Genomic DNA, 19,671 nt, shown 5'->3' on the forward strand with positions numbered 1-19,671 from the left:
ATTTACAGACTGAGTGTTTTGTACCTACATGTACATATGTCAATTGTATCGAGTCTACTATCACATTCCATTTGCATGCATAGCTGGTGTGGGAGGGTTATTTCTACTGATTTGTTGTGATAGCTGATTGCTTCACCCATCCCTCAGCAATGCTTGGGAATGTTAATGGTTTTGATATTTAAAGTGACACCATTTTTATTTTCTTATAAGTTTACTTTCTAATATGTTTTGCTAAAACTTTACTTGGAAAAATTATAGAATAGATGCAAATGGTCCACCCTCTGTAAAGAGTAAATTGGTACTAGGCATCACTTCCTTATAAATCTTGGAGAATTTTGAAATTCTTGCTCTAAAATTTGCTTGCCCTGAGTGTTTTGGGGTAGCTGGTCGCTTCAGGAACCCCACAATGGGCCCATACGATTCCTGCTACAGTCCTTCTAATTGTTTGCCTCTTGGAGTGTAAGCACAGTTTCCTTATCACACCTGGCTAGTTGCTTAATTAATGCCTAAAGCACTAAAGTGGTCAGATGTTTTCAGGGTGATCGATATCAGGTTAGATTCTCTTTAAAAAACAAACATAACAAAAAAAACTTCTTGTCCTTTATGTTATATATGCATCACTTCATTTAGTTTTCTCCCTAATATTATAGGGAGAATTAACATTTCAAAGAGAGACCAGATTGATTAAAAAATCTATTTTAGAAGGAAGTGAAAATATTTAGAAATTTCATTTCAGAACAAGACCATATCTAGGGAAAAGCAATTGAGCTAAATGCAAGCATATAAAAATCCAGATGCAAATTGTGTTACGTTGGAGAAAATACATTCATAGCTTAAGTTCCTTGGCTTACAAGTTAGTCCAAGGGCCTGTTGACACTTGGGTACTGAATGGGGTTTTGAAGTTTTGAGTCTGCAAACAAAGGCTGAGCTGTTTCGTTTTGATTTTTTCTGTTTTTTTCTATACTATTCAGTCTAATCCTGATGTCTGCTGGTAGAGATGGCATTTGTATTTGAGGTGATGAGGTCATTCCTCCCAACATGTTGAAAGAATCTAGATTAGCTCAAGGAGTCTGGGGAAGAAAATGGGCTATAATGAGTCTCCTCTTCGGTCTTAGGACCTTAATAGAATTTTATTGAAAAGCCCTTCTGGAAGATTCCTCCATGATGGTTTGCCAAACAGGCAGGGTCTGTGCCAATATCAGTTGTTGAATCCTTCTAAATTGACATAAATCCCACTGTAATTTGGGACAAACTTGAACAAGCCAATGAGATTTGCACCTTTCCCCTCCTCCTGTAACAAGTTTGTTTTTGCCTGCCCCTTTTTTAAGAGGGAGTTTCTATCTTAGTAACGGAATCAAAAGTCAAAGTACAAAATCACATTTAAGAAAGGTAGAATGTATGTCTTTATATGTAACTATGTTTATTTTTTTTCCAATTTAAACATGTAAATTAAATCACTTCTTAATAGATCTATTGTTTGCAAGCTAGAGTCAAAATCACACATACACACACATGAGAAACATGAAAGGTTTCAGTTCAATAATTTCTAGCTAAATGAACCCAAAATATAGCTGACTGCCATATATTTTCAGGTTGTCAAAAAATCTGGACAAATCACATTCTGAACTTTATAAAAAACATTTCTCCATATCTAAAATTTTTCTTTAAAACCATAAGTGCTGAAGACATTTTTCTTATATTAAATTTTAAAAAGAGAAACACTTCCATTGTAGTTGTTGTTAATGAAAAAGGATAACAAATATAGAGAATTACAAAAAAAATAAGATGCACTTGGAGTTATGAGAGGACACATAGGACATTAAGGGCACAGGTTGGCCACCTACTCCTCAGCTGTGAGCCAAACCCAGCTCGCAATTATTTTTTTATGGCCCAGGAGTTCACAGCGAGTTTTTATTTATTTTTTACAGTTTTAAACTATCAAACACAAACAAACAAAGAAGAATATGCAACAGAGATGTATGTGGCCTACAAAGTCTAAACTGTTTACTATCTGGTCTTTTCCATAGAAAGCAGAGCTCTGCAATAGGAAATCTGGATGTCACTGGTACCGTGATAATGCAGTGAATTCCAATGTGTCCATCATCAAATCGGTCATCATTGAAATTGCTACTGAACAATTAAAATAGGTTTGTTTGAGGCTTAAAATGCTTAGATAGAGAAGATATAAGGAAGTAATATATATTCTTTCTTAACTGCTTACATTTCCCTCATTTTACAAAACTGATATCTCAATGGACACACTCAACAATCGAGACACAACTAATATGGTTGCACTTCTTAATCTCAGGATAGAGGTAACAATTTTGTAAATCTGTTAAAGTAGGAGAACACTATTAGTATTATAAAAATCAGCATCGATTAAATTTTCTCTTAAATCATTTTCAATATAAATTTTAAATAACTCAGCAGGTACATCTTTTTCTCACTTTTGGTGATTTGACTAATAAAGTCCAAGTCATGACTTTAGAATATTTATGTCATTAAGTAAAATTTCCAAGTAAACATTTTCATCTTAAACAATATGAAAATGATTTTATTGCATTATTGATGGATTTTACAAAATTTAATTCACATTTAGAAAAAAAGTGGACCTTTTTTAGCTCTAAATAATTAAAGGTTGCCTAAACTGATGTGTATAAGTAGATTTAATTGCAAATATCTAAGGGAAGTCCAAAATTATTGTACATTTTCATAATTCGATGTGAATTTCATACAGAGCAAAATTTCACCATTACGAAAATAAACATTTTGTTCCTATCACTGAGTGAATATTTGTAATTTCTATTTAAGCCATTTCTAGATTTTTCTTTATATCCTCTGAGCTTGTGAGACTGGGGCCATTTTATCATAGTATCTCTTTTTGACTTCTATGCATGACCCTACTTTTCAGGTGAGCAATGTATCCAGAGAAATAAGAGAGTCTTTTAAGAAAAATTAATGCATATTTCAGGCCCAGCATAGAGCTAATTAGATACTGTCTTTTTAAAAGGCAAGTTACCATGGAGTAACTTAATTAGTGAAAACTCAGATTCCTTGTACCTATATCCCATGCCCAGTTTAAAAAATGATCTAGTAACAGAAAATGATGCTCTTAAATAACAATTCATTTTTTGTTATTTATCAGTTGGTAAAATACATATTGACACAGTGTAAACAACTTATGTCACTATTTAAAATGTTAAATTGTACATTTTTCATAATTTCTTCCTTCATCTTAAAATAATCTTCTTTTGTGAGTTCAAAGTAAGACTAGACAAATGACTTAATGACTAAAAGTGACCAGTATTTTCTCAAAAGTCCCCCATCACCATCCAACATTGCACTTCATGTGTGTTTGTCTTCATTGTCCCCATATGGAAAAACTGAGTGATATGGAATCCTAGCCAGGTTTGATCCATGGATTTATGTGAGGATATATCTTTTCCTTAGATTCTAAAATGACCTTTCTTGTGTAGGGATGTGCGTTTCTCACAACCATGTAATTCAGTGTTTCTCAACTATGGCACTAATGACATTTGTAGTCAGATAATTCTTCATCGTAGGGGGCTATCCTGTGCACTACAGGGTGTTTAGCAGCATCCCTGGCTTCTACCCACTAGATGCCTAAAGCACACCCTCCCACGCCACCCAGTGTGACAACTAAAATAGTCTGCAGACATTGCCCAATGTTTTCTGGGTGGCAGAGTTGCCCTTGTTGAGAACCACTGACGTAAATTGTGGAAGAATTTCTGGTGTTATTTACATCAGAGTTTGACTAACTCATTTTTAATGGTTATCCAGATTTCATTCAGGCTTTCAGAAATAGAAAAACATACAACAGTCTGTTTGACCTGTCCTCATGGTGATTATACATGGTTTCCTCGGCATTTATATGTTCTAATGGCCTAGAAAAATATGAATCCAGTCCTCTCCCAGCTAATTGTTAAGGATACTCTGTGCCAAGCCAGATTTCACACGCATTTCCGTTCCATCCATCCCAGCACTCACAGTTTCCACAGCTACATATTCCATTCCCTGCAATAAAACACACACGAGAATCATTATCATGATTTAAATATACTAAGTTAATCTATGTTTTTATCAACCATAATTGTTGATAATCAAAGTCATTTCATTCATCCTCTGAAAATTTTCTTATTGTGCAGCCATATTATTATTATCTTATTAAGCAGCTATAGGAAATCTGATTTTCAAAAAATTAATGGCATCTTCTTGGTGCTACCATTGATTAGTATCAATCTAATAGTGACCATTGGTATCTCTCCAGCTGGGCTTCCATGTCATAATTTTGTTTTTCTGCAGAGAGCAGGTTGTGTGTAACTTATGAATAAATGCTGAAGAACATACAGCTGCTTGACACAGGACCAAGTATAATCAGTTAGAAGAGGAGTCTTGTGTAGTAGGGATGGACAGAAGCTGAAGTCTAGCTTAATGACACACAAATACTCATCTTTTCCCTTTAGCTAGAAACAAGGAAAACATATATACATGTCTCTATTTCCCCTGTAACTCGTTTAAGAACATGTATATTATAACCAATTATTAGGGCTCAGTAACTCAGGATAGCAGTATCTATTTTCATACTCCTATCCCTCTAAACACACACATATTCCATTCCCTAAAAACAACCGACACATCAGCCAGCTTTGGTACTTGAGTCCTGTTTAAGATAATATTCCATTCCCTGCACCATGCTAAAAGTGAAATAGTTGTCAAGAGAGTTATTATTATTTTTTTTGCAATATGTAAAACTGTGTAAGTTGGGGGAAGTTACTTTGTGGAATATGCCCCAAAATCACATAATTTGGGTACGTTATTTCATATTCTTTTATGCCTAGGAATAATGATAGTTTTTATTCACAAATGCCCACCTCCCTTTACTTACTCTATCTTATTATTTGGCCCCTGAGTACATGGAAGCTCTCCTGCCCAGTGATCTACAGCAATATGGGATGTGTGTCATTCACCTTTACTGCAAAATGTGACATAGATCAATTAGAATAGGTTAGTACTGCACCTGTGCAAATAAGACCATCATGTTTGTCACAGTCCCTGTCATCACAGTCGCAGAATTCTCCCGAAATATACCATTCTTCAGCAGAACAAATGCACTTTCCACAGTGACAAGAACCTGAAATCACAAAGGATATTATTGATTGTCACCACAGAGCTAAAGGTTTCCATCTAGAATAGAATACCATCAATGTACTGACAATCAGCTTCTAATAACCTATCTTCCAAAGGTGAAAGTTTATGGAAGAGCCAGTTGCTCAGAAAGGAGCTTTACTTGCTGTAATTCATAAAGGTTATCCAGGAAGGGCTTCACTGTGGATCTAGACAGTCGCAATTAGCCTTAAGCAAATGTTCCATGGCTCAGTCTGGTTGAAATGTCAATGAGAGCAGAGAGTAGCTGATTTTTATAGATGGCCTTCCAAAAAGGTGTTCAAAAATAGATGTAATTTTTTTTTTAATTTTCTAAATTGAATCATGTTTTCAAAGTGTCTGTCCTTTAAAGAAATTGAATAGTAAGTTCTGTTAAATGCGGGTGCATTTTATAATTAAAACAACTTCTAAATTTATTGTGCTTATAATTTCGGATTTTTTTTTTTTTAAATATATCTTTATTGATTTCAGAGAGAGGAAGGGAGAGAGAGAGATAGAAACATCAAGGATGAGTCATTGATCGGCTGCCTCCTGCATGCCCCCTGCATGTGCCCTGACCAAGAATCGAACCTCAATCTCCTGGATCCTAGGTTGATGCTCAACCGCTAAACCACTCCAGCTGGGCTAATTTCAGAATTTTCTTTACATGATTTTCTTAAAGTGATACACCTGCATATTGGGTTGCTCATTAAAGTGCTAAAAATACACACATAATCACTCATGTATATTTGACTTATCGAATCTCATCCTCAGGATTTCCTGCCATAATCCAGGATGGCTCTAACCCCTGCCCCCCAATGTTCATCTTTTATGAGGCTCTTGATCCAACCAGTTTTCTCATCCACCCATTTCCTTTCTTTTTCCTTCCTACCTAATTAAAAACTTCCTCTTTGATTATTAAAAATATTATGGTTTGCTGAGAAACAGTTTTATTAATGGCACATTTAGAAAAAAAAAAAAAAAAATGAATTAAATGGTGTCAAAGAGGGAAGAAATGTTCCCTTAGTAAAAATATCTTCACATGACTGGCTAAAAAGCCTCACATGGCAAAATTACTTCTACAACAGTAGTAAAGAAAACTTTCAAATTAAAAATAAATACACATAGAAAGGCCCTCCTCTTCCTCCTGTTTCCTTGGATTGATTGCTCTTTCTAAATGCAATTTCCTTTTACTAAGGATGCCTGCCACCTTAAGAGAATGTGAAGTAGAAAAAGTATTTTGACACATTCAACAAAATTCCAGACTTGGTAAATGCAAATATATTGGGAGGAGGCAGGGATCACTCATTAGTGCCTCTATGAAACATTATGACTAAACAATGGATTAACAACCTGGGTGATCAAAATGGTTAGACAAAGAAATTTTTATGTATTTCTGCTATCATGAAAGGATGCACATAAATGAGTCCCAGGCATCAAGCATGTCATGCTATTTCATATTATGGAAACTAGTATATGCATTTTAGCTACAAGAATCCCCAATTGACAAATTAAACTTTTGATATTCCTTGTCACACTTCTCAGGGTAAGGGAGCAGTCAGAATTAGTTACATGCTGAGAACTGTGTTTACATTTATTAACTCCTTACTTAACGGCAGCATGATTTCATTTACTCGTTTTACCGAGGGTCTAGGTTGATTTGCATGCTCTTGAGCAAAATAGACAACTTTCCATTCCAATGAATGACCAGCACCCTGGTGGTTGCTTAGGACCCATAACTGGGCCTCCCAGGCCAGTCTGTGAGAGTTGGTAGTCTCATCCTGGTACAGTGTTTCTTTATTTAGAAATTTATTTATCCTAATTTTAAAGACTTTCTGTCCAATTTCTAGGCATAGAAATGTTCAACATTCAACTGTGCATTTTGCAAATGGTTAGAGCAATTTTGGAAAACCAAGAAAACTTGGGGCATTTTAATGACTTCATTAACATACCCTCAGAAGGTATCATACTTAGTGCTTATTTCTATGAGTGGAGGAAGATTATTGGAAGAATACAATTGTTTAATTATTTCTAAAATAGTATCTCCCTTATATTCCAAAACTATTTCTACAGCAGAAGCAGAAGTTAATTACTTTATATGTCCATGACATTTATGTGTTAAATCTTGGATATATATATATTTTTGCCACAATTCATGAAAAAAAATCACATTTCATCATTAAATTTGTCCCCTGGCTTTAGAATTATTCTGATCACTGGTCTTGCTTCTGGAATGCTTAGCTTCAGGCCATAGTATTTTCCTAAAACTGGTCAGCTCAGCTAATGTCAACATAGTATACACTGGGAGACCATTTGACAAGTAAATTCTAGTTCTAGAAGTCTACTAGTCACTGAAATACTTAGAATGAAAAATGGGAATGATTTTTGTATGTGCTATGAAAAGCTAGCTTTTCTCGGTCAGCATTTTCCCCAGCTGTGTTGTTCTTTCCTGTTTGTCAGTTCTCAGTGCATCTTAGAGGTAGGAAATTCTTCTACTGCTTGTGAAACTAGGGGTAGCATAGCATGTAATAACAACAATGTGATTGTTATTAGGATGTCTCATAGCACCTTTGTTATTGAATGCTCTGGCTGCTTCATCAATAACCGGGCGCCAAATTGCTCATCTCTGGAAAGGGAAAATCTTAGGGAGAGGGCTCTGTCAGACAGATATAAACCACATGACTGCCAAGAGGTGACTGAGTATTCAGCTTATGAGACCCAGTCCAGCCATAGGGAGCAGCTGGCCCATCTCGGCAGGAAGTCTATGGTGGTAAATTCATGACCACGACACCACTAATCCATTTATTTTTTCTCAGTGTGAGGACCCTTAAGAATGCCCTGATCTCCCTTCTGTGCTTTTTACTGGCTTCTATTCCTGGGGAATCAGTCACATTTTCTCGTTTGTCTTCAGAGCATCCTTAGGATTAAAAAGGGGAAGAAATGAAATTCTTCTGCCTTCAAAGATGAGAAAATGGATGTACAGGAAGGATAAGAGAATTGCCCAGAGCCACAGGGGCAATAAACAACAGTTCAGTTAAGAGTTCAATATGATTCAGTCTACTATTTTATCTACCTATCTGTCTATCTGTAATGTCTCCCACAAGAAAAAACCATATAGTTTCAAAAAGGAGTTGTGTGTTCCCACTGACAGCCGTATTGGGTAATGCAACTAAAACACTAGTCTGAGTCTGGTTTTTGAATCCTAACTTTTACCCTGTCTCTTTTCAGGGATGGAGAACTGGCCAGGGTAGGGTGTAGTGAGGGACAGGTAGGTGGGTGTACCATGTAATTATTCAGATGATAAGGGACTCAATAGTGTAATTGTGAGTGTTCTAAGGAGACCTTTAATGACATGCAATTACAGCCATCGTCAGCCAACACCTTTAAGAACGTTAGAGGTGATGACCTGGACCTAGGTTGAAGTTCTCAAGGTAAAAAGGTTATTATGTACTCTTGGATACAAATAAATACCCAAACAAACAAACAAACTGCTGATGAATTATATCATGTATTCCACAAAGGTAGCTAAACTTAGGGGAGACCTGGCTCTAAGCCCCTCTCTCTGGTTATTGATGTAAACAGTTTGGGTGCGAGGGCGAGCACCTTTGTTAGTGGCCCCATTAACAAAATGGACTTTCTTTTAAACTCATCAAGCCTGACAAAATGCTGCAACCTGACATCCCAGCAGGCAGTTTTCACTACTGTACTCATGACTCCATCTGTTATGAAGGTCACAACAATGTATCTTGTTTTAAATTTTTCTATGGAGTGATTTATTGTCTTGGCTATAAATTTGTAAAGAAATAAAACGCTATTTCTTCATCGTCTCCTGAGGTGACGGCTTTATTCGCAGCTCACAGGGAGCACATGTTTCAGGTTTTTCTTTCTGGTAGAAACAGTTGGGTCCTGGCTACTAAGTGGCGTGTGCCACCGTGACCTCAGGCCCACTGCTCCTACCTGTCCCCTAGTTGGAGAAAGAAAAACACTCCAGTTTCTTTTGTAATAATCAGGGTGAGGGGTTTTCATTTACAGTTTTGAGGAAAAGTATATGGAATTCTGGCAAGTCTATGAAATCTATCAAGAGATATCTGGCCCCAGTCAAATAACCTGGAATAGGTTTCTCTTCTCTGTTACCATAACAAAAACCCGTAGTCTATTTCATAAGTTAAACTTTTTGTGGTTCTTGAGGTGAGGGGTGGAGTTGGACCCTCTACGGAGACAGAAATAACGGCTGCAGCCCCACTATTCTCTGTGCCTTTGGAAGAGCACAGCCCCCAGGCCCGTTCTTCCTCACCCACCACTGATGCCTCGGCAAAGAGGAAGGAAGGAGCCTACAGCCAGCTGCCTCCACCCTCACTAGCCGGCCTCAAAACATGCAGCCCCAGGGCAGCGTTTATGTTCATTCCTTTTTGAGATTCAAGATTAAAAACTCTACACACTGAAGGGTAAACAAATAGCTTGGAATATATGCTTTCAACCCTTCACTGATCTGTAGATAGAGTTCCACCACCTAAAGCAAACAATTTGAAAAAGGCATTAGCTAGAGAGATTTTCTTGTTTTGTTTTGAGGAAATGCCTTTGGGTTCACCCATTTTTGTGTGTGTGGCATTTTCTACATTTATGATGCTGAAAAATGAGGCTTTCTCCTCAGACTGTTATGACTTTAATAAGAATGTTTATTTCTTGAAAACAAACCAGTCCTCTTTCTGCAGGAACTTCAGTTTAGGAAATGACAGGCTGGTATTCACTACACAGGTGAGCTTGGCTTTGGGTTTTCCTTCTGTACCTGCCACTGGGCATGACTTAGCAGAGCCCTGCTTATGAACAATAGTAATGACTTTATAATGTGTCTAGTAAATACACACACACATGAAATGGCTGATTTTAAAAATAAACAAATATAAACAAGCACACTCATGTTATAAGAGTTTCCTCATTCAGTAGAGTTTCTGTGAAAAGTTAATATCCTTAATCCAAGGATAATGTCATCATGAAAAGCAACTAAAGTATCTAAACTTTAGGAATATGTGTTTGGTGCTATACTCAGGAAAAAAAAAAAAATCTAATTCAGGCAAATTAATCATTCTCAGTGCTTTTTTATACATAGGACACTCCCTTATGGTCTGACAACATTTCTTTTTTCCCTCCTGCTTCCCCTATGAAGGTTAATTCTGTTCCTACCCCCTTTCCTGTTCTCTGTTAATCTCTTCCTCTGCAATTCCTTCCCTGTCTCTTCCTTGTAACCTCTCCTTCCTCCTCCCTACAATACTTTTTTTTTTTTTTTGAAGTATTTTTAGAGAGAGAAGAAGGGAGAGGGAGAGAGAAGAAACTTCAATGTAAGAGCAAAACACCAATGCTGCCGGTACGCCCCTACTGGGAACTGAGCCAGCAACTGGGGCATGTGGCCTGACTGGGAATCAAACTGGCCACCTTTCAGTGCCTGGGCAATGCCCAGCCAGCTGAGCCACAGTAGCCAGGGCCCAACGGAACTTTGTGAACCTGAAGCAAGTGTTTTTCAGGACCTGAGGGCCCCTGAGAACTGAAAATGGAGCAATATTTGTTTGGGACTTGAAATTTGATTGAATTTAATAGAACAAACGGGAACAAAGTGATTGCTTTAAATTCTTCTAAGTGCAGCCTGGCTGCTGTAATTGCATTAGGCGACAGGCACGGCCTCCTTGCCAGGGCACTGCACACACCAGTCTCAAATACAGAATTCCTGGAAAAACAAGGCATGGTTGTCTATTGAAATGAGCACGTTTGCATCAACTTTCATTCTTCCTCCTGACACCATGTGGCCACAGCATCCATCTGATTTCATCTTTGCAGTCACGTCAGGATGCCCCTTTCCTGCCCACAGCATTGGCCTTGAGCGGCAGGTAAAGCCGCAGCCACTGTGACGGGCGCGTCCCCGGGGTGCATTCTGCTCCTGAGACGCCTCAGCAGAGTGGCCTTGCTTCCCTGCATTGTCTTCGGAAAGATACTTACTTGCTACACCTGACCCAGGGTAGGCGCTGGAGGGTAAATGCAGCTCCTGCTATAAAAGTCTGAAAAGGGGGGGTTGTTTGTTTTGCAAGGAGGTGACTGAGCAGAAGAGGAGGGCTGGGAAATGACATCCAGTTCCAGGCAGGGCAGCTCCCTAACATTCAGTGAGAACCCCATGAGAGTCCGGAGTGTCTCATGCAGTTCTGGGCTCTGCTACTTCACAGGTGAACTCAACAATTATACTTTTGCCTTTGGGGGGGAGGGTGGCATTCAGTACCCAGCATATCTTATTGTACTTTGTTCTTTACACAATTATTCATTCATAACGAGGCTGTGCACAAGTGGCTGAGGATCTTTTCACTTGCAACCCACCTCACGCATCTCGTTTTCTTGGATACTAGACTTCACGTGGTTAACTTTCACGCTTAATGTCTGGCACAAGCAGAGGACAGAGTGATTTTCATTCACGTGAAGCGCCGTCTGAAAAGATGTTTGCTACGTGCTGCTGTACAAATCATGTGTCACGGCGGGGACCCAGTCCAAGCTCCGGCAGGGATACTCACCCTTTCCTGAGCACAATATGCCATCTGCTGACTCACACAGACTCTTGCTCAGCTCCTCCGTCATGTTGCACTTCCTGGGGTGCTGGCAGAGCTTTCCAAACCATCCTCTCTCGCAGACGCAGCGACCGCAGGAACACGTGCCGTGGCCTGCGAAGCAATCACAGGGCGGCGTGAGAGGAGGTGGCTCGCATCCGCTGACTCGCGGTGTTTAAGGAAGAAAGATGTGAACCATAGGCTCTCATTTCCTACCCAGCAAACCCACTTTCCCTCTATGCATAGTCAAATCGGGCCTGTCACTGCTTCAGAGAACTTCACAACAAAGCTCTAGCTTCACATAGTACATCTGAGTGAAGCAAAGGAAATGGACTCGAGAGAAAAAAACCTTGAAACAATTTAACATGGAATTTTACCATCTTGATACAAAATGCATCATTTGCATTTTATCAGCATGGAGTCTCGGTGCCAGGACACCCAGACCGATGGGCAAGGCTAGTCGTGGACCGTTGAAGCAGCTTTAATTGATAGCAATCATGCTGTTTACAAATAAAAACAAAAGGTTAATTTCCGTAAGAATGGGCTCTGGGATTATCTTGCTTTGTCTGGGCACCTTGCTACTTGTTAATAAGAGCAGCTATACATGTAAGTAACCCTGTCTCTCTCTATTATTGTCTGGAAGTTGAAAACAGCATGAGGCTTCGATTCATTTCTCAGACTTTCTCTTCCTTTGGCTTCTGCCATTGGCTCCCGGTTTGGGGGATGTTTATCTCTCAGTAATACAGACAATAGTGTATTTGTGGCAGTTATCCATTGGCATATACATCTGTCCAGTTGCTATTAGGTTACATCACCCTCCTACAATGTTTCTTGTTTCCTATCGATGCTTTACCCTTTTCCTCAAATGTGTGTTGCCTTATAGCCAGATCTAGCCCAACAGCACAAGCAACAGCTGTTTTCTCACACCCCCCAGGGATATTCTTCCTCTCCTCTGAATTTCTGCACTACCTTACTTTTCACCTCTGTGGTGAAACTTCTTGTCTCCGTCTTGTGGTATGCAGTTACTTGTCAGATAGATTCGTTCCTTGACTGGATTCCTTGAGATAGGAATGACTTCTGACCCATCACTGTAGCCTTCCGAGTGCTAAGCACACTGCCTAGTCATAGTGGGTCCTCAAAAGACAATTGTAGACTGAGGTAATTTTTTTTTAACAATATCTCCTCATTTTTGAAAAATAAATCACAACTGACAACTGTAAACTGAATCCAGGACATGTTTACAGGTCATCTGGTTAAAGAACTATCCTGCAAAGCCAATGGACAGTTCTTGGATGACTATTTTATTTTTATGTTCTATAGAGTAGAGTGAAGTTAGAGAATTGGTGTCTTCTAATAGCTACACATTCAATCAATAGCTATTAAATTGACTATACCTTGAATTTTCCAATAAGACAAAAGTCCACTTAAAGTAAGGTCTAATTAAGAAGTTAAAAAAAGTTGTCCATCTTTGGGGGCAGATAATCTGGAGTATAAAGTAGGTAAGAAAGCAATAGAGAGCTTCTAGTACCAAACCCACTGAGCTATGGACTTTTCAAATGTCAGTTTCTTACTGACTTGGGTTAGTAAGAATTATAATCAATTTGGCATCATTAGAATCATTAAATATCTATTGCAGAGAAAGGCATTCTGCCTTTGACTTAGAATGTCATTGAGAATAACTCAGTGCAAGGATAGGTGACTTTTTATGTATCAGTTCATTTATCACATATTTCTACATTAGATTGGCAGCTAGCCAAGACAGTAGTCAAAATGCATTAGTATTTACATGTTTTGATTTGCCATTTACATAGCTCCCATTTAGTTAAAAAAAATTTTAAATGCTTTCAACAGTATCCTCTTTATAAACTCTCATAATTTTAGTCATACATTCAAGAGCTATTTATTGGGCACCAGGCATCCTACTAGACCTACCCTTATGGAGCTGTCAGTGCACTAGGGGAGAAAACAAGTAGCAACAAGTGAACAAACACACTGGAGGTACAGGAGAATTAAAGAGCGTGCGAGTGGGTTCAACAGTTAGAACACTGTTGACTGGAGTTGGCAGCGAAGGGCTCTGTGACACCCAAGGGATGAGAAGCAGCTCTAGAGGCATATTCTAGAAAGCTAATGAGAGTTCTTAGAATAAGAAAGAGCTTGGCATGTCGCAGGCAGTGAAAAAGGGCCAATGTGTTTGAAGAATAATAAGAAAAATGGAATACATAATAAAGTTGGAGAAATATTCAGGAATGAGAACATAACAACTGTTTATTCTTGGTAAGGAGTTTACATTTTATTCTAATAGAAATAGGAAATCATAGAAGAGTGGTAACTAAGAGCGACCTGATATAATTTACAATTTGTACATTTATTTTGACAGCTAAGTGTGAGGAATTAAGGAGTGCTGGGAAGCAGCCAGGATGGAGAAAGTGAGAGAGTATTGCAATAGTGCAAGTAAAAGGTGATAGAGGCTTAAAATAGGATGATGGCAGAGCAAATGGAGACAAGTGGATGAGATTTACTTTGGTGGTGCTGCCAATGAGACTTATTGTTGAACTGGATGTGGCAGGTGGATAAAAAATATTTTGAATAATGATGCTACTTATTAGCTATGGAAGCTGTAGGAGGCAGAGGTTGAGAGCAGCAAATCAGCTCTGTTTTGAGCCTCGTGTGATTGAGATAATATTCTTTGTTTCCTTTTCTGTAGGAATTTTTTATTGGGCATTTACCTAAGAGTAGAATTTTGGTGTCTTAGAGTATGTGTAAGTCCATCTTTAGGAGATACTACCAAAGAGTTTCCGAAAGTGGAAGTAACAAATTACACCCACTATGAAAGTATGGAAGTCCAGTTGCTCTCCGTCTTCATCAGTAGTTGGTATTGTCAGTGGTTCTATTCTGTCATTTTATTTATGTTTTGTTTAGTTTCCCTTTACCTTTTACATGAGATACTCCTCTGACAACCACATGGAAAGTTAAGGAAGAGACTGACACAGCCTGGTATTGAGGACAGGGTAGGGCTAGGCATGTACATGCTGCAGTTTCCAAAAGTAGATGGCATTTAAAGCTTTGGAAGAGAAAGAGCCCACCTAGGGAGAAACTCCAATATTTAGGGCTAAGGTAGAAGAGGAGAAGCCAGACAAGTATCAACATTCAGGACAGAAGGAGAAAAATAAGATGATTGTGTTATCTCATAAAATGACAAAGGAGGCCATTAAGAACCTACTAAGTGGAATGATCCTGAAAATTGGAGTTAAAAAGTAAGACCAAACCAGCAGTTTTAGTCAGCTTTTGCTGGGCAAACCCTACTCTGTTGCCACCTAGCCTCTGGGTAGATCTAGGGGTTGCAGAACTACTGCAGAACCAGTGAGAACACTGTCTCTGTTTGGTGGTAGAATCCAGTGATAAGTTATCTTCTTATAAGTTTACAATAATAGATCATTATAACACAAACATGTATGAAGAGCCAGCCTAATGAACCATTTCAAGTAGACTAAACTGGCCTTCACCTGACTTCTGGAGTCTTCACACAGGTGAGTAGTTTTCTATTCCATCTCCATTTCCAGTGCCATTCATCCTGTCCCAGATACTTACTCTTCATCAGTGATTTTTGTTCCTAGTCCTATTTCTTCCCCCACACCAAAATATTCACCAGGATTGCTCTGGACCTGGGTTGTCCAATTTAAATTTATAAAGTAAAATTTAAAATTCAGCCCGACCAGGTGTGGCTCAGAGGTTGAGAGTCAACCTAGGATCTAGGCGATTGGGGTTTGATTCCCTGTCAGGGCACATGCTGGGGTTGCAGGCTCCATCCCCAATGACTCTCTCATCATTGATGTTTCTGTCTGTCTGTCTCTCTTTCTCTCCTTTCCTCTCTCTGAAATCCATAAAGATATATATATTTTTAATTGTTTTAAAATAAATAAATAAAATAAAATAAAATAAAATAAAATTCAGTTTCCCGGTTGTGCTAGACTCATTTCAAGTGCTCTGTAGCCACATGTGACCAATGGCTACTGTGTTGAATAATGTAGAATTAGAACATTCTCATCATCTTTGAAAGTTCTATTGGGCAGAGCTGCTATAGACAATGACTTTTTCCAATGAAATTCATTGGCTCAGAGACATATTTCCTTAAAACACTGCAATGATGGTTCTCAATTGGGAAACTGAACCATGAATGGACACTAATTATATCAGATATGATATTCTGCCTGGGTGATATTCTTCTTGCCTGTTAATGTTAGGAGAGCACTTGTGTTTTTTTCAGGGAAGTGATAATATGTTCATATGAAATATGTTTTATTACCCAGCACCTTTCGACCTAGAGATACCCTTAGAACAGAACTCTAATAAACTAGATATAAGAGAAAACTGTTGGGGGAGGTATCCAGGAAGGTGATTGTCTCCCAAAGAAAATGGGACAGACTCAGTCAACATGTGTCCTTTGCCCTTTGCCCTTTTTTCTTCCCTTTCTTCTTTCCTGGAAGATGGACACAGCTAGAGGTTTTCTAGGAGCGTGACTATAAAAGTCACGCTGGAAGGGCAGAGTGGAAGGGAAGATAGGAGGGGTGTGGGATCTCAGGTAGACCTCAACATCCATCTCTGAAGTGACAACCAGCAGACATATTTGTGTAAATTACCTTCAGCCAACCACAGTCCTAACTGGTACACTTATGAACCCAGGAAAGAAGTTTGTGATTTTAACATGTAATTTGGAGACAATCCCACTACTAACTATATTTTCCAGCTAAAAAAGACTTCGCTTGAGTGAGTGGTCTGAGATCTTTCTCAACCTGAGAAATCCCGTGGTGCTGGGCTCACCACACTCACACTCTCAGGCTGCATGAGCTCCTTCCAATTCAGCTATGAACTAAAGAGCTCCCCAAAGAAATGTAAACTGATTGTGTAATTAAGAGGTGGCTCTTCATTATCCCCACTTGTTTTTTAAATTGGACTCATGGGCAGCTATTCCAGGAGCATAGAAGGAAGAAGAAAAGCAATAAGCAGCTCATTTCTTATTCTAATCCTGGGTATATGGAATACAGGACAGAAGGCTCTGATTATGCTTATTTTAGGCTAAAAACACACATGAGCCAATCTATAGATACATTTTCTTTGTGAAATATTAAAGTCATATGCCACTAAAACATGAGCACATCTTAAGGACTATCACTTTGGACAAAGCATGTTTTTTTCAGTAGTGACTTACCTGATTTTAAAAATCCATGCACTTATAGGTCACATAAAAATGTTATTGTTAATAAAGATGTTTTGAGAGGGTCCACATATGTTTCTATGATCATTGAACATGACTCTCCAATAAGTAAATTAAATGGAGAATGCTATTACTTCATACTTACTTTCTCATTGCCAGTCATTTTCAGGTTGTAATTTTGGTGGAATCAAAACTGAACTGCTTAGAATTATGTAATTACTTATATGCACCTTCAGGTACAATTGCTAATTTATCCCAGCCTGCCAGAACTGGTTTAATCATCTTCAGTGTTATTGTTAGGAAGGTGGATAAACAGCATTGGCTATCAGTTCTCCTGTACCTGCCGATTAGGTAGGTTTACAGATGTTTTTGGTTTTACTATTTGTTGTTTACTGAAATGCTGCTTTGGAGTCAGGGACCTGCATTTTGCTCTGAACACACAAGGGATACACAGGGTCCTATTTCATCCCTCCTGGTGAAAGGCTACAGAAATGATGGCTCAGTGTCTGGTAGTGAACTGAGAAAATTACCCACATTAGTGATTCTCAGTTTTGTTTTCCTCTGAAGCCACACCAGAGGGATGATGTCTGTGAGTTTCACACCCTCCTAGTAGTAAGATTTATGTGACTGCCACGTGATGGGAAATTAAAGGCTTTGAACAAACTAGTTGCCATTCCTTCCCTGACACTGAAATGTCGATTTGTAGGATGCCAATTTCCTTCCAAAATGCTTTGTAACTGGTGCCTCAAGATATCTTAGAGAGATGGATTGTTCTGTCCTGTTATGGAGATGGATACTTCAATCTTTTACTTTGCATTACATACATTGGACACTCATTGACTGCCCACTTATCACATAGTACCAGGCACTTTTCATACTTTATGTCTCATTCTCACCATAAAGCGAGCAGGTGGGCATTATTACCCTTATTGTACACATGAGAAAACCAAGGCAGAGAGAACAAATGGTCCATCCAAATTATGAAGACTAGTAGGCAATAGAGCCAAAATTCAAATGCTGTTCTTTCTGAATATGAGGTTCACATTCATTTTGCTGCTGGGCATTGTCTCACTTTGCTTAAAAGAAAATGGTTACTTCTCAATGAAATCTCATGTGAAAAAAACGTAGCAGAGTGTACACACAGAGAAACCGAAGCAACTGAAAATACCATAGGATGTGAGCTTTCTCCACACAAAATATCAAAACACCCAAAGATTCAAAAATCTAGATTCAAAGATATAAAAAAACAAAACTAGAAGGAAATTAAACAAAATTTCACCAGATATTATTTTTGGATGGTGGATTTATACGTGATTTTTATTTTGTTTTTATATTATTTTAGTTTTATTAAGTGTTGAAAAGAAAAACATTAATATAAAAATATTTTTACGATATCATGATACTTAAAGATGAACAAAGTAAAATAAATGGAGGTGAAATAATGTTATAAATAATAAATAAGTAAACAGTTGGAGAAAAAAAAAAAATCCTTCCCAAGGATGTATTCAAAAGCAGCTGAGAAAAAACTCTTATGTAGGAGAATGAAATAAATATATTCCTTCAGCATATCAAATATTTTTTACCTCTGTGTCTTTGCTTAGCTTCCCCAGGCCTAAAATGTTCACATCCAATATTCGCACCTCTAAATGTTTGCTATTCAAGACCCAGATCAAATGTTAACTCCAACTTGAAGAATTTTCTGATCCCAAACTAGGATCAACATTGCATGCATCCCCCCACTCCTTAACTTATTTGTGACTCCCTTAATTTATAATTTATTCAAAAAGTCCTTAGGCATCAACCTTTATCATAAGTTTGAGGCTACTATAATTTTTCAGAGGGGAAAAAAGTTTTATTATAGTCATGAGAATTGTATAGACTTGGAGAAAAGAGAATAAAATGTGATGGTGTTTTAATGAAGCTATTGCAGTACTGAGGAAGTATTAAATAATTTCAAAAAGACTTTCTAAAAGAGATGATTTGGAAGAATGGGAAAATGATAAAGAGCAATTCAGAAGAAGCAAAGATAAAGAATAGAATGTTAGGTAAAAGGGACAAAATCATAATCCATTTAAGTTTCTCTACTTCTATTGCCCTCTGTGAAAAAAACTCATTTTTTTTCAATAGATGGAGACAATTAATCCAAAAAAAGCACAGTCTCCTCCACCCATTCAGTTGCTGAAACTATCAGAACTCATCCTTGATTGTACCCTCCCCCTGATTCACATCACTCAATCATGAATTTCTACTAATGCCGCTTGTACTGCCCCAGAGCAGGAAAGGGGGGCAACTTTTCTTAGGTGCAGCTAAGTTTTAGAGAGACACATGGCACTAGTCTCCTTAGAAGGATATGGGACAGGAATCATATCCTAGCGGCGGGACAGTATTGGGCTTTCCTCTCCATGGGAGTCCTTGCAGCAATGCATAAGGATAACAGCTCCACATGGTGGTCTGGAGATTACCTTCTCTTCAGGGAACACAGCTCAGGCGCACAAAGATGAGACCCATGCTACACAGATGTTGAGGCTTCTCTGGTTTAGAAGACACCTCATGCTCCACAGGAGCCAAAACCTTTCCTAACAATTCCTTAGCATAGCTTCCAGAAACCCTGCAAGGGACATGCCTGTTGGCAGAGTCATGGCACTCATGGAAGCTGAAAGCATGGCACGTGTAAAAGGTATGTAGATGTAACAGGTTTCTCCAATATCAACTGTT

The 19,671-nt window shown here is 38.4% G+C and overlaps 1 protein-coding gene across 1 annotated transcript in view; it reads right to left on the reverse strand.

Moving 5' to 3' along the window:
* Positions 1-1,398: 1,398 nt before the first annotated feature.
* Positions 1,399-19,671, reverse strand: part of ITGBL1 (integrin subunit beta like 1) — a 182,299-nt gene continuing 164,026 nt past the window's right edge. Inside the window, exons 9-11 of the mRNA XM_081127654.1 lie at positions 11,712-11,858; positions 5,039-5,152; positions 1,399-4,035 (exon numbers count right to left, since the gene is read on the reverse strand). Of these exons, the coding sequence (XP_080983780.1) occupies positions 3,944-4,035; positions 5,039-5,152; positions 11,712-11,858 (353 nt within the window). The 3' untranslated portion in view covers positions 1,399-3,943. The remainder of the gene's footprint in view (positions 4,036-5,038; positions 5,153-11,711; positions 11,859-19,671) is intronic.

Source organism: Miniopterus schreibersii (assembly GCF_964146895.1).
Source record: "Miniopterus schreibersii genome assembly, chromosome: 2".
In the NCBI taxonomy this organism is placed as follows: Eukaryota; Metazoa; Chordata; class Mammalia; order Chiroptera; family Miniopteridae; genus Miniopterus; species Miniopterus schreibersii.